General features: G+C 33.6%; 1 protein-coding gene across 1 annotated transcript in view; it reads right to left on the bottom strand.

Moving 5' to 3' along the window:
* Positions 1-1,007: 1,007 nt before the first annotated feature.
* LOC142865692 (uncharacterized) overlaps positions 1,008-16,033 on the bottom strand; it is a 51,913-nt gene continuing 36,887 nt past the window's right edge. The window contains 2 exon segments of the mRNA XM_075998886.1: positions 1,008-1,402; positions 1,568-2,431. Coding sequence (XP_075855001.1) covers positions 1,077-1,402; positions 1,568-2,431 — 1,190 coding nt within the window. The 3' untranslated portion in view covers positions 1,008-1,076.

The following is a 16,033-nucleotide window of genomic DNA, read 5'->3' on the forward strand; positions in this document are numbered from 1 at the left end:
GACATACAAAAAAATCAACTATTTTAACTGGGTTGTTCTGTATAATAAAAAACTTGGTTTAAGGAAATGTGAGAATATGTTAATGACTCAGTGCATTGCTCTGTGAGTCCTCTGATATCTGTTTAGACTTGATTCTTGATTAAGTGCGTTCTGAAATTTATTATATCTGTTTGTAGTTTTTTTTTTTTTTTTTTTTTTTTTTTTTTTTTTTTTTTTTGAGACAGAGTCTCACTTTGTTGCCCGGGCTAGAGTGAGTGCCGTGGCGTCAGCCTAGCTCACAGCAACCTCAAACTCCTGGGCTCGAGTGATCCTTCTGCCTCAGCCTCCCGGGTAGCTGGGACTACAGGCATGCGCCACCATGCCCGGCTAATTTTTTATATATATATCAGTTGGCCAATTAATTTCTTTCTATTTATAGTAGAGACGGGGTCTCGCTCAGGCTGGTTTTGAACTCCTGACCTTGAGCAATCCGCCCGCCTCGGCCTCCCAAGAGCTAGGATTACAGGCGTGAGCCACAGCGCCCGGCCTGTTTGTAGTTTTAAGTATCAATTCTTTGTTGATCTCTAAGGTATAACTTTTGCATAAATATATTTTCACATTCATTATATTTGTAAGATTTCTATTCCTTAAAATTTTTGTGATGTTGAGCAATGTTAGATAAAATATTGGAGCATTTCTTTCAGTGTACGTTCTCCCATGTCCGATAAGATATCTGTTATAACTAAAGCTATTGTCGCTCTCTACATTATTATAGTTTACTTTAAGTACTGTTGTGCATTTTAAGGCTAATACTTTGGGAAAGCACTTTCATAAACATTACATTTATCTAACTTTTATCTAGTATGATTTCTTTGATGTTGATTAAGATGTGAGCAGTTATTAAAGATTTTGCTACAATATCCACATATGTAGAATTTTTCTCTGATATGAATTCTTTTATGTAGATTAAGGTGTGAGCACTGGGACAATGTTTTGCCACATTCCTCACATTTGTATGGTTTCTCTCCTGTATGGATTCATTTATGCAGAGTGAGGTCTCTTAGCCAGGTAAAGGCTTTGCCACATTCTTCACATTTTCAGGGTTTTTCTCCAGTATGAATTCTTTTATGTTGAGTAAGGTTTGAGGAGTGGGTAAAGGCTTTGCCACATGCTTCACATTTGTAGGGTTTCTCTCCAGTATGGATTCTTTTATGTTGAGTAAGGGTTGAGGATTGTGTAAAGGCTTTGCCACATTCCTCGCATTTGTAGGGTTTCTCTCCACTATGGATTCTTTTATGTTGAGTAAGGTGTGTGCACCGGGTAAAGGCTTTGCCACATTCTTCACATTTGTAGGGTTTCTCTCCAGTATGGATTCTTTTATGTTGAATAAGGTTTGTGCACTGGGTAAATGCTTTGCCACATTCTTCACATTTGTATGGTTTCTGTCCCATATGAATTCTTTTATGTACAGAAAGTTTTGTACACCAGGCAAAAGCTTTGCCACATTCTTCACATTTGTAGGGTTTCTCTCTAGTATGGGTCATTTTATGTTGACAAAGGTGTGTGCACTGGGTAAAGGCTTTGCCACATTCTTCACATTTGTAGGGTTTCTCTCCAGTATGGATCCTTTTATGTTGAGTAAGGGTTGATGACTGGGTAAAGGATTTACCACATTCCTTACATTTGTAGGGTTTATCTCCTGTATGAATTCTTTTATGTTCAGTAAGGTATGTGTACTGGGTAAAGGCTTTTCCACATTCTTCACATTTGTAGGGTTTCTCTCCCATATGAATTATTTTATGTACAGTAAGATTTGTACACCAGGTAAAGGCTTTGCCACATTCTTCACATTTGTAGGGTTTCTCTCCACTATGGATTCTTTTATGTTGAGTAAGGTGTGTGCTCTGGGTAAAGGCTTTGCCACATTCTTCACATTTGTAGGTTTTCTCTCCCATATGAATTCTTTTATGTAGAGTAAGGTTTGTACACCAGGTAAAGGCTTTGCCACATTCTTCACATTTGTAGGGTTTCTCTCCAGTATGGATCCTTTTATGTTGAGTAAGGGTTGATGACTGGGTAAAGGATTTACCACATTCCTTACATTTGTAGGGTTTATCTCCTGTATGAATTCTTTTATGTTCAGTAAGGTATGTGTACTGGGTAAAGGCTTTTCCACATTCTTCACATTTGTAGGGTTTCTCTCCCATATGAATTATTTTATGTAGAGTAAGATTTGTACACCGGGTAAAGACTTTGCCACATTCTTCACATTTGTAGGGTTTCTCTCCACTATGGATTCTTTTATGTTGAGTAAGTATTGAAAACTGGTTAAAGGCTTTGCCACATTCTTCACATTTGTAGGGCTTCTCTCCAGTGTGAATTCTCCTATGTATAATAAGTTTGGAGCAACAGTTAAAGGATTTTCCACATTTTTCACACTTGTAGAATTTCTCTGTCATATGAAATTTCCTATGTCCAGATACATTAGAGATGTGATTAAAAATTTCGCCATATTCATTAAGTTTGAATCTTTTTTCTCCAGTATGTCTTGTCTTCTGTCTATTTAGATTTGATGATTTACTAAAGACTTTTATACATTTATAACATTTGAAGATTTTTCTATGGCAACTTGACAGACATTGGATAAGACCATCAGAACATACTTTCTGCTTCTTACACTCAACCACAAAATCCCATTCTCTTTTTAAGTGTACATTTTCAAGGCCACAGCTTCCATATAGTCTCAGTATTGATTTCTGAAATGGGCCTTTTATGCCCTGCTCTGGCAATAGGTCTTTGGAGCAATGGGAAGAAAGTTCTGAAAGAAATAAAAATAAAAAAGTATCTCACTAACTAGACTAGTATATTCAGGTGAATATACTTCACAGTTTGAATATATAAAACTGTAGAAAGCACATTAGCAATAAAGCACAATAGAATACCACGGTATTACTTCCATCATAGATGTATGACCTTAAAAATATACTGACAACCATGATTCTTTTAGCAATAATAACTGGTAATTGTTCATAGAAACCCAAATTAGAATAACCCCAAAAACCACATGGAAGGGGAAGGAAACTTTGTTGCATTTACCCACCATAGCCCTTCCTCCATGCTGATACTGAGTTATCACTTTAGTAGAAAAATCCCATGTCCTGGATTTTCTATGTAAAGAGAAAGAAACTATAGGCACATGTCCACACGTCTGTTTATTTATAGCCTTTCCAAAGGCTGGTTTCTATCTCCCAGGAGAACTACATAACTCTATGGGAAAACTATGCACATATCAATAATAAAATTCTGCATTATCATAATGTTGGTGCAAAATATTTAATTATGCTATAAAATATGAAAGGAAAAATAAAAAATATTATTTCCTTATGTTAATTTGTATACAATATAAAGAGATGTAATTATTGACATCAATATCATAAAGGTGAGGGCAGAGATAAAGATTAAGGATTTTTGTATGCAACCGAAGTTAAGTAGTTATCCATTTAACATAAGTTGCAAGTTCAAAAGATTTTTCATAGTTTTCACAGTGAATATCAGAAAAAAATGTTTATAGAGATAAAAAAAGAAAGCTAGGCAAGAAACAAAATATGTCACTAATAATCAGTGAGGTACAATGCAGGACAGAAGGAGAGGAAAGAAAGAAAAGATAGTGACAAAAGTCATATGAAACAATTAACATTATAAAAATTGTAAATCCTTTCTTTGAGAAAATTATGTAAATATTTATGTACTAGTGTTTCCAGTCAGAAGGCACAGTTAAATAAAGGGATTTTAAAAATCCAACTCTATTCCATCTAAAGCGACATGACTTCATACCTGGTAAGAAAATAGACTAAAACTAGCAGAATATAGCAAGATATATTAGGAAAACATTTAGTATCTAAGAACAGTGGAGTTCAAAATTATATTAGGCATATTATTTTGAAGTGAAAAACATTATAAGTTTTAAAATATTAGTTTAAGTCAAAACTGTCACAAGAGACAAACGAGGGCATTAAATATAAAAAATGGTCATTGACTGAGGGCTTATGAAAATAATACATATATATAATATCTATCTTTATCTCACATCAATATTTTCAAATATATTTTAAATAGCATTGACATAATTGAAGCAAGGAATGGACAGCAAAACAGGATATTTTGATATTCCACTTTCAACAATAATAAAGCCAGTCAAATTATTAATAAGAAAACAAAAAATTTGAAAACACTATAGAGCAATTAGACCTAATAGATGTATTGGAAACACTCTATACAATAATTGCAGAATATACAATCTTCTTGATAGCTCACAAAACATTCTTCCTAAAAAACTACCTGTTCAGCCACAACTCTTACCCAATTTTAGAAAGTTGAAATTTTACACACTTTAATTTTTGACTAGAATGAAATGAAACTGAAAATGAATTATAGAAGAAACATAGAAAAATTCACAAATATAGGAAAATAAACAACATACTCCTGAGTATGTTCTTCTTCAAGGGAAGTAGACCTAATGTTGTGAAGATGTCCAAATTGATCTACAGATTAAATGCAATTCCTTTCAAATTCTCAGTTTTAGTTTTTGAATAATAAAAAAAAAACAAACTCTTCCTTTAGAAGTTGCATTAAATATAAGTTGTTTAGACTCTCTAATGAAAAATAAGATGAACGTATCAATAAATACAAACAGAACCCTACAATATGCCACCTACAAAAGCCTTCCTTTACCTCTAAAAAGTCAAACTGGTTGAAAGTAATTGTAAAAAAAATCTACATAAAAAATAAAAGGAGGATATTTTGGCCATAATTAAAGACAATACACTTTAAGTCAAAAACCTTCGAAAGTGACAAAGACTTTTATAAGGACAAAATGGCTCATTTAGGAGAAATCTATGGCACAGAATACACTTAGATAATATACATGGAATGTACATATTTTAGCATAGAGGTTTTAAAAATATATATCAGGGCTTCTAAATATATTAAGAAAATATGAACAAAAGTATGGACAGAAGTGTGGCAAGAAACACCTAGTAACACACTAGTTATAGAGACTGCAAGACCTCACTTTCAATGGTGAATACAAAAATTTCACAGAAGATAAATAAGAAATCAGATAATGGGAAAAATTTGTAGACCAGTTAGATGTCAAAGATGTTTACAGAGCTCTTCAGTAAAAAGCAGCAGAATACACTATAGTTTCAATCATTCATGCTAAATGCTGTTAGGACAATTAAGTCTCATGAAGTTGAAGAAACCTAAAAACATACAACATATATTTTTTGACATAAATGAAGTGGAACTAGAAATCAAAAGCACAACTGAAACTGGCTAAAACAAAAATATGTCAAAATTAAACACACTCTTTAATGCATTCATGCTCAATGGTCAGATGATTTTAAAAAGTTAAGATGTCAATACTATCCACAGTGACATACAAATTTAATCAATGTCTATAATACTCCTATCATACTTCTTTTAAAGAAATATAAAAATAAATTCTAAAGTGTATTGGAACAATAAATAGCCAGACTGTTTTAGAAATACAAACAAGGAGGAATAGCACTTCTTGATATGAAAACAAATCTACAGGAATGAAAAAATGAGCTACTGCCACAAAGACAAACAATGAGATGAAACAACAGAATGGAGAACCCAGAAATAAACCTTTGTATCCATGACAAAACTTAGGTTCCTGAAGATTGGAATGACCATGCAATGAAAAAGAAGAGTCACTTCAACGAATGTTGTAGAAAATTGAATATTTCTGAGAGAAAATAAATGATGTTGGTACCTTCCCTTGCACTATATAGAATATATCTTAAATAAATTAAATATTAAAACATTAGAAATACATGTATAAAACTCTTAGAGAAAATATAAAGGAAATATCATGATATTGGTCCTGGCAGTGTTTTAGCAGATGTACCATCAAATGCATAATCAAGAAAAAGGAAGAGAAGAAAAATGGGATTCTATCATTCTTCAAATTTTCTGCACAAAGGAAAAACTTAGTGGAGTAAGAATGCCTCCTACAAAATGGGTTAAATAGATGCAAATCACATATTTGATTGAAGTTAACATCGTGAATAAATGAACAATGGTTAAAATTCTAAAACAAAAGTGAATAACTTGACTAACTAATGGACAATAGATTGATCTGGCATTTCTGCAAAGAAGATATATTAATAGCCAAACATAATTTGAAAGCAACCTAAAAGTTGTTAATCTTTAGATACATGCAAAACAAAATCACAATGAGATATCACCTCACATCCATTACATTGATAACTTTTAAATAAATAAAAGCATATGCAGATATATACATATGGTGAGAATGTAGAGAAACTAAAATGCTGCTATGTTATTCTGAACCTTTGATTTTAAAAATTATAAAAATTGAAATACAACAGATCACAAATTTAAACTATATAAGGAGGAAAATAAACAACACACTCTTGAATACGTTCTTCTTCAACAGAAGAAGACCTAATGTTGTGAAGATATCCAGATTGATCTACAGATTAAATGCAATTCCTTTCAAATTCTCAATTTCAGTTTTTGAATAATAGAAACAGCAAACTTTTCCTTCAGAAGTTTCATTAAATGTAAATGGTTTAGTCTCTCAAATGAAAAATAAGATGAATGTATGTATAAAAACAAACAGAACTCTACAATATGCCACCTACAAAATCCTTCCTTTAAAAGCTCTAAAAAGTCAAATGGTTGAAAGTAATGTAAAAAACACTACATAAATAATAGGAAGACGATATTGTGGCCATAATTAAAGAAAATACACTTTAAGTCAAAAACCATCAGAAGAGACAAAGACTTTTATAATGACAAAATCGGTCATTTAGGAGAAATCTATAGCACAGAACACACATAGACAGATGATATACATGTAATGTACACATTTTAGGTTAGATATTTTTAAAATATATATTATATATCAGGGCTTTGCATGATATGTGATTATTTCAATGATGAATATATAAGGCTATGCCTCATATATATGATTTCAATGATGAATACAAAAATTTGACAGAAGATAAATAAGAAAACAGATAATGGGAAAGACATTATAGACTAGTTAGATGTAAAAGACATTTAAGGAGGTCTGCAGTCAAAAGCAGCAGAATACACTATGGTTTCAATCATACATGGTAAATGCTATTAGGACACTTAAGTCTTATCAAGTTGAAGAACCCTAAAATCATACAACATATATTTTTTGACAAAATTGAAGTGGAACTAGAAATCAAAAGCACAATATAAACTGGCTAATACAAAAATATGTCAAAATTAAACACATTCTTTAATGCATTCATGCTCAATGGTCAGATGATTTAAAATTGTTAAGATCCTGACACTGTTTTAGTAGATGTAACATGAAATGCATAATAAAGAAAAAGGAAGAGAAGAAAAATGGGATTGTATCACACTTCAAATTTTTTTGCAGAAAGGAAAAACTTAGTAGAGTAAAAATGCCTCCTTTTAAATGGGTAAAAATAGATGCAAATCAAATATTTGATTGAAGTTAACATGGTGAATAAGTAAAAAATGATTAAAATTCAAAAACAATGGTGAATAGTTTGACTAATAAATGGACAATAGATTGTTCTGGCATTTCTGCAAGGAAGATATACTAATGGACAAACATAATTTGAAAGCATCCTAAAAATTATTAAACTATAGAGAAATCAAAACAATATCACAATGATTTACCATCTCACATGCATTACATTGAGAACTTAAAAGTAAATAAAAGCCTATGCAAATACATACATATGGTGAGAATGTATAGAAAGGGAAATGCTGCCATGTTATTCTGAGCCTTTGATTCTAAAAATTACAAAAAAATTGAAATAGAACAGATCACAAATTTAAAATATATGAGGAATCAAAATCAGCTCTATGGTGGGTAAAGAAGGATGCACTTGTTTTTCCCCCAAAGAACAAAAAAATTTGACAGCCATCCATGGAAAATTACAATTATCTGAATTTGGGGACTTAAATGGAAGGTCATTAAACTCTAGTGGAACCATAGATCTGGGAAGGTGATTTAGAATATTCAGGCTCTCATCCAGCTGACAAACTTAAGGACCCATTGTCCTGAATACAGACTGCAACATGGGTCAACCATCTTAGATATGCAGTCTCCAATGGTTCCCTGTGACAAAGTTGGAGTGGTGTTTCTCATCCAGAGACTTTGGGAGAGACACAGCTATCTGCAGCCATGGAGGCAGACTTGAATAACTTGGTCTTGCTATCATCTGTAAAGCAGAACTGTGACTCTGTTACAGCAGTCTGAACTATAGTCCATGTCCAGTTCTTTCAGTGCATAGATCCACACAGCGACCTGCAGGGACTCTTCCAAGGTACTCGTTGGGAGCCACACTCAGCAACACATATAGTATCAGCCCTAAAATATGCAGACTGAAATGCACAACCATACCCTAGTATGTGGCATACACATCCTAATCCTGAAGGCAACCAGTTTACCCAGAAACAAGAGAGGATTGGAAACTATCCAAGCCCTTTGGAACTGGCCCACCAGATGCAGACTCCACTGCAGAACAAGGGGCAGCCTTGTGACCTAGCTACAGAAACTCTTCATTGTAAACCCAGTGGAGATTCCTTTAGCCCAAATACTCAAAAGAAAAAAATCTTTACCTTCCAAAACCAGTTTATAAAATCTGGGAAAGCTATTTAATCCTTCATATGCACAGATACCAATATAAGGTTAATGTGTAACCTCTCTTAATGCTTCTATTTTATCAAATTAGTACAAGACCTAAGCAGAAAAATTAGGCAATAACATGACCAGATCCACTCAAATTAGAAAGGAAAAAATAAAAATAACACTATTTGCAGATGACATTATCATATATATGAAGAACAATAAAGAAGATAGGAAGAAAGCTTTAAAAGTAATAAAACCCCCACTTAAGTCACGGGATGTAAAATTTACATACAGATATCAGTTTCTTTTCTATACACCAATAAAGTACACAATAAAAAAGGAAAATACTCTCATGTACAATACCATCAAGATAATAGATTTCTGAGAAAAAAAAATTAACATTTGGTTAAAAAAACCTCTTACACTGACTACTCTATGATATTAATAAAAGAAATTGAAGATGACATGAGGAAATAGAAATACATTATCCAAAAGAATGTATACATTCAATGCACTCCCTATCAAAATTCCAGGGGCATTACTTGACAGTATTAACCAAAAATTCTAATATTTATATGATCTCACAAACACCATTGATGAACCCTATACATAATTAGAAAGAAGAAAAAAGGTTCCAGCATCACACTTTCAGATTTCAAAATAAATTTTAAGGTGGGAGTAATAAAAACAGCTAAATATGTGCCTAAAATCCAACACAAATAACAATGGGAGAGAATGGAGAACTCAGAAATAAACCAAAACATATAAGGTCAAGTAACATTTATGTGGGCACTAGTAATGCACAATGCAGAAAGTATGGCTCTTCAATGCTTGGTGCTTGAAAACTGGATACCCAAAAACTAATGAATAAAAGCAGACTATTTTTTTCTTATATGACACCCAAAATGTAACTCCATATGTAATAAAGATTTAAATGGAAGATATAAAACTGTAATATATCTTAGAAAAATTGTATAAAGAAAAGGAGAAATATGAGAAAACCTTGACCTAAGACTTGCAATTATCTTTTTTTTGGATATGACACAATAAGCACTGGACCAAAATATGAACAATTTTGGCTGCATCAAACTTAAAATCCTCTGCACAGCAAGGAAAAAAACAAAATAAGAAAATATATAGGATGGGGGAAAATATTTTCAATGTTTATATTGTATAAAATGTTAACACCCAAAATATATAGGAAACTCATATTTTTCAAATGCAAAACAATGTCATCACCCACTTAAAAATAAGCAAAAGTTTATGTAGATTATTTTCAAAGAAAACATACCAGTTTTCAACAGGAAACATGAAGAGTAACACAGCATAACCAAAACATCATGTAAACACAAATGAAAACTATGATAAGGGATCACCGCACAAGTGTTAAATGGCTAATGTTTGAAACAAGAGACATAACATGTGAGGACAAGAGTGTACAGGAAATCAATCCCTATAGACTGTTACTGATTGTAAATGGATAGTGTTGTCATAGAGATTTGTTAAAAATATAAATAACACAACTGCCTTATCATTCACCAATTCTACCTATAACCATGTAATATCAGTATCTGAAGAAGATTTTGCACCCCATATATATCGCACCATTATGCACATTTTCCAAGAAAATGGAAACAAACTAAATGCCTGCTTTGATGAATAGATTAAAAAATGACTGCACAAACACATACCATATAATATTACTAAGACATGAAAATGATAAATATCCTGCCATTTCAACAACATAGATGGACATAGTAGGCATTATGCTAAGTAAAATCAGCCATTCCCAGAAAGATAAATACTGCTATGGATAATTATTTTTAAAAAGTTGAATTTACAAAAATAAAGAGTACAACAGTGGTTTCCAGGGTGTAGAGTCAGGAAAAATGAGGAGATGTTTAAGAGTAAAATCTTTTAGTTATAAGATGAATAGATCTTGGAGATCTATTGTATGGCAACATGATTAGGGTTATTAATAATGTTTTATATGCTTAAAATTTGTTAAGACCATAGACCTCTCTATTAATAAATTTTCTCAGTATAATTAAATGGTAAATATGTGAGATGATGGAATAGTTTATGCCCTTTATTATATTGTTTTACTATTTATACACACATCTGATCACTACAGTGTGTACAATAAATATATACAGTTATACAATTCTTATTTGTGGAAACTTCCACCCATTAAACATCCCATACACAGAAATATATGCACACATACACACATATGAATGGCACAATTCTGATGCTACTAAACAGGGGGAAATTATGGAATATAAGTTATCAAAATAGTGTGAATCAATTGGGAATATAAATATATTCATGTATGTGAAGCACTGAATGAGACAGATTATTTTGGAATTCTATAGGGTGAGAGTGCAAAATAAACTATATTATAGTTTTGGTATTTGACTATAATAAAGTTGAAAATTTACTCTTATACTAGAAAAAGATTAGTTAGAAGTGAAATAACATTAGATTTTCTTACATTTAGGCAGAGGCTATGCATTTGTACAAAGTTAGTGAGCCTCACTTTCTGTAGACTTTCCTCTGAAAACTTAGAATTGGAAATCATGATGCAGAAAATATGACTATCTGTCCCTAGGGTTTCTGGTATTACAGAAACAAATCCAAATATCCCCACTGTTCCCCTTTACACATTTCAGAAATGACGCATCAAAAGGAACTTAAAACAGGGAGCTGGGCATGGAGGATCACACGTATAATCCCAGCACTTTTGGAGGCCAAGCAAGAAGGATCACTTGAGGCCAGGATTTTATACCAGCCCTAGCAACATAAGGAGATTCCATTTTTACCAGATAATAATAATAATGAAAAATAATGGCTGGCCATGATAATTCATACCCATAGTTCTAGCTACTTGGAAGACAGAGGTTTTAGGATCCCTGGAGCCCAGATGTTTGAGTTTGCAGTGAGCTATGATCAGCCACTGTAGTCAAGAAATGGCAGGAGAGCAAAACCCTGTCAAAAGATGGTTTAATGTCGTGGTCTTCAAAATATGCACAGATAGTCCCATAACTCATAAACTCCGCCTGCACAGATAGTCCCATCTATTAGCAATGCTAATAGATAATGTAGTCCCTTATAAGCTATCACAAGAAGTATGGCTCTCACTGACTTCTAAGGATGATCACTTCATGGGTAGAATTCTTAGAGAGTTAAAGAGCCTGGGACAAAAGATTTCCTTCTGGAAGATAAAGAGCAACGTACACAGGCTTCTAAAAATCATTTCCAACTGAACAGAATATTCCAAGCCACTTTTAAATATCTGCCTTCCTCTTTGAGATATACCTCTCTGACATTAGTTATGTGCTTCACTGAATCTCACCTACCTGGATATTTAACTATTGTTTCCTCTTTCTTCATAATCCAGGGCTCTATCCTTTGCTCCAGACATGCAATCAGCTCTGGCTTTGAGACAGCAAAACCTGTTTCATTAGAAAAATTTCACATGACTCTTACTGAAGACTTTCCAATTACTAATGCAGTACTATCCTTAGTAAACACAACATTACAGAAAATTCTATAAAATTCATTTGCAACATATTGTTTTCTCACACACCCTGTAGAATGATAAAAAATTATTTCTAATTTATGATGAGGGCACCAATTCCCACTAGCACTAAATAAATAAAAGGTGGAAATTCTATTCTAAGGTGCAGGCAACAATTATATACCCTGATTTCTAGTGTAACTACTAATCTAGTGTGAAATATACATATCACTCCAAGAAAGGGTAAGGTTCAACGTAACATGAGACATCTACTGATTTTATTTTACACAACAACAATCTTCCAATTTTCTGTAAAAGCATGGATATAAAATTCATTCATGTAAAGTTGATACTTTTAAGGAACTATCTACAAAAATATACTAATGGCCTTAATGTGGAATAGGAATTCTGTACATAAGTGATCCTCACCAAGTGAGACCAGGTTTCCATAGTTCTCCAACATCACATCCCTATACAAATTCCTCTGAGCATTGTCAAGGCATGCCCACTCTTCTGGAGAGAATTCTACAGCCAAATCCTGGAATGTCACCATCTCCTGTAAAAAGACACATATTTCCCAAGTGGCCATAGAGAGAGTTATTCATTTGACTACAAGGAAAATGAGTTATGAGAACTTTTTCTGACATATGAGTGACTAGAATTATCCAATGAGATATTTTTTAGCATATTGATATTCTTGAACATATTCTCTTATTCACACGAATGAGGATCAGAAAAGATGTATGAAACTGTGTGCATATGATTCTGCTTTAGAGGATAAAGTATTTAATACAAAATTAAAGGCCTCAGTACAGAAATATAAATTTATGGGTGTTATATTTACATCATATCAGTAAATTGTGCATATTTCTCACATAGGGAAACAGAGATTTAGAAAGTATCACATAATTTTGATCAGTACAATAAAGAACTGGAGATTTTTTTTTTTTAAAGCAGGCTCTGATTCAGTAGATCTGGGGTGTAGTCTGAATCTCTGCCTGTCACATAATATAACTACTGATAACAATGCTGCTTGCCTAAGGAGAGTATATTGTCAATATCCAATAAGTGGTAGACTTTGAATTTATCTCAGTTCATCTGAACAGAACACAGAGAATAGCCCTCATTTTTCAAAGCAATGTATAAGAATAAATTAGAGCTTCCGGATTTAATGTGATGCCTCATGCACATCAGTCAGTAAATCTCCACAAGACACTTAACAATAAAGAAAAAAAACAATTAACTTTATATTGGATGAATCTGTCAGAGAGCATCTTAAGCAAGTGAATGAAATTAACATAACTTTAGCTGCACAAATTGGTGTTAGGCATCGTTGCAAAGAGGAGGACACAAATCACTGCTGGGATGGTAGTGGCCAACAATATGTAACCATGAAGAATCATCAATTTATGCAAATTTCAGATACTGATACTTCCTATATTTTGTTGTCTTTAATAATGTATCTAAATAGTTTAGCATCATACAGAGCAACTCTTCTAGTTTCGTTTTTCTCCATAATTTTGTGGTTATTCTTTTCAATCAATGCTATTTTCTTTCGAAATTTTCCTAAGGATATTTTATGTAGAGCTAATGAAGCATCCAGATCATACATTGAGAGTACATGTTTCCCTTCCTCACTCAACTCCAAAGACTCTATCCCATCCCCAGGACGAATCTCAGACATTCACACTATTCCATCTTGACCTGTCACAATGGGAACATTTTCAATATTACATGTCATACAGTTCTTATGAAACTTGATTATTGTAGTAAGAAGCTTGTAGGAGAGAATATAGAGCAGGTTCTGTTATATAGGGAGGAAGGATATTCCAGAGCTCCTTGACTATCATAAGAAGAAAGAAAAAACATGTAGTTACAAAACTTTTTAGGCATATACATCAGAAGTAAAGAAGTAAAGGTTTACAAGTTCAAAAAATTGAGGTTCTACATGACTTTCTAGGAGAAAGAGTGGACACAACCCCTTAATTGGGACACACTTACCTGAAAACCAGCCATTTCTTCTCCCTCTTCTTCTACTCTGATATTCCTTTTCAGGTGAGATTGTGTAGAACGATTATAATTAAATCTTCAGACTACGCTTAAAGGAGTCAGCACAATTTCTTCCCTTTTTTCCACAATATTCACAAGCAGGAGGAACATAAAATGCAGAAAGGCTACACTCACTTGTTGTTAGTCATAGAAAAGATTCAGCTATGATCAGCTCCTTTATGGAGACCAAAAAGTGAGGTTCTTCTATCTTTTCTTCTGGTTACCTTCTCCTGCTACAATTGCCAGGAGTTTCTGCTACAGGAATGGGAATCTGGACCAAACTGATCTGCCTCTACCAAACCCAGAGAGCAGAACCTGTGACTTCCCTCTAAAATAAAGGCTAAACTCAATTCACATGAATATATGCAGAAGTCCTAATGCTTGACGCTGGTATCAAATTAGAATTTTGTGGGGCACAATTAATACCACATGGATGTTCCCACCCAGCCCAACAGGCAGGTGATGGTGTTTCTTCAATCTAGCCAGGTTATCCTAACTGAAAGCCTGGGCTGAGAGGTAATTATCTTAAAATTGTCTCTGACACATCACTGTGAATATAAATCATGTGGTACAGTGGGCCTCACTCTAAGAAATGTGGTCTGGTGGTGTGGAAGACGGACATTAATTGGGTTCTTTGACATGTCCTCTTTTAGTGGTGATGTTGTTCAATCTAGATCCATTATTATTGGAACTCAGGTAAAGACAGCAAGCACAGCATACATACTGCCTTTTGCCCTACACTCATCACAACATATACTTAATTTCCAAAGTGAAGAGCAGCATAATGCAATGTCTACTGAGCATGTGCTATGTGCTCAGAAGTATAGTATGTTGCACTGTAAAGAAGCCTTTACATTGTGTGATTTAATCCTTGCTGTGCCAGAAAAGGTGAGTACTAAGTGTCCAATAATTTACAGAAAATTTTAGATGTGGTGTCAGCCTTTCTATTCTTCTAACACAATTATAATACGACATTACACAAGACATTATAAGACATTATAATACGATATTACAGAAGATCTAGAAAATTGTCTACACTCACCCCAAAAAGGTTTTTTCAAACTCAACTTACAAGTCCATGTTGATCTCTAACACTGCAGCATATGTCTCCCCTGAGTTTTTGGTACATCCTTATTCCAGAGTATGTCCCTGTCTTGCGAATTCTAGGTTGAGGCCAGGTCTAGTTTCCTTCCCTCTCTGTAAAAGCAAAGGATACACAACATGTGTATACAATGTGTGTATACATGTGTATACACTTGTGTATTCTTTGCTTTTACAGAGAGGGAAGGAAAACAGGAAGAGAAATTCCTCTTTGCAACCTGTCTAATGCATCTTGAGGAACCTTAGACCTTTCATTCAGAATTCAAATCTGCAGATTTAGGTCTCTAAAGAGGCATGGATTCAGTAGCACTCATGCACACTTCCTGGCATTTGGGCAAAACAGAAAGCAGAAAGGGAGTTTATGTGTCACACACAGTGCACAGTATCTTGTTCCCATTTCTGTCTGAGCCCCATGGTCTCTGAATCCATTTCAGTTCTAAAGATGTGAGATGCATTTAGAGAAAGGACAAAACTGATTTTTATCCTATGAGAGTGTATTCACAGGAATCTGGTCTAAGTATGCTCCGGAGGGACAGTAGACACCAAAGAGGCCTAGAGAACTTACTGTGTGCAGATGTGGGGACAGTGAAGCTCTGTGCTTCAGAGTTGCAGGTTACAGACTGGAAGCTCAAGAAGGAATCTAGTGTTCAAAGCCCTTCTAATTTAGAAGTGGTGGGCACATTTTATGTTTATGT

The sequence above is a fragment of the Microcebus murinus genome, chromosome 31 (genome assembly GCF_040939455.1).
Source record: "Microcebus murinus isolate Inina chromosome 31, M.murinus_Inina_mat1.0, whole genome shotgun sequence".
Lineage (NCBI taxonomy): Eukaryota > Metazoa > Chordata > Mammalia > Primates > Cheirogaleidae > Microcebus > Microcebus murinus.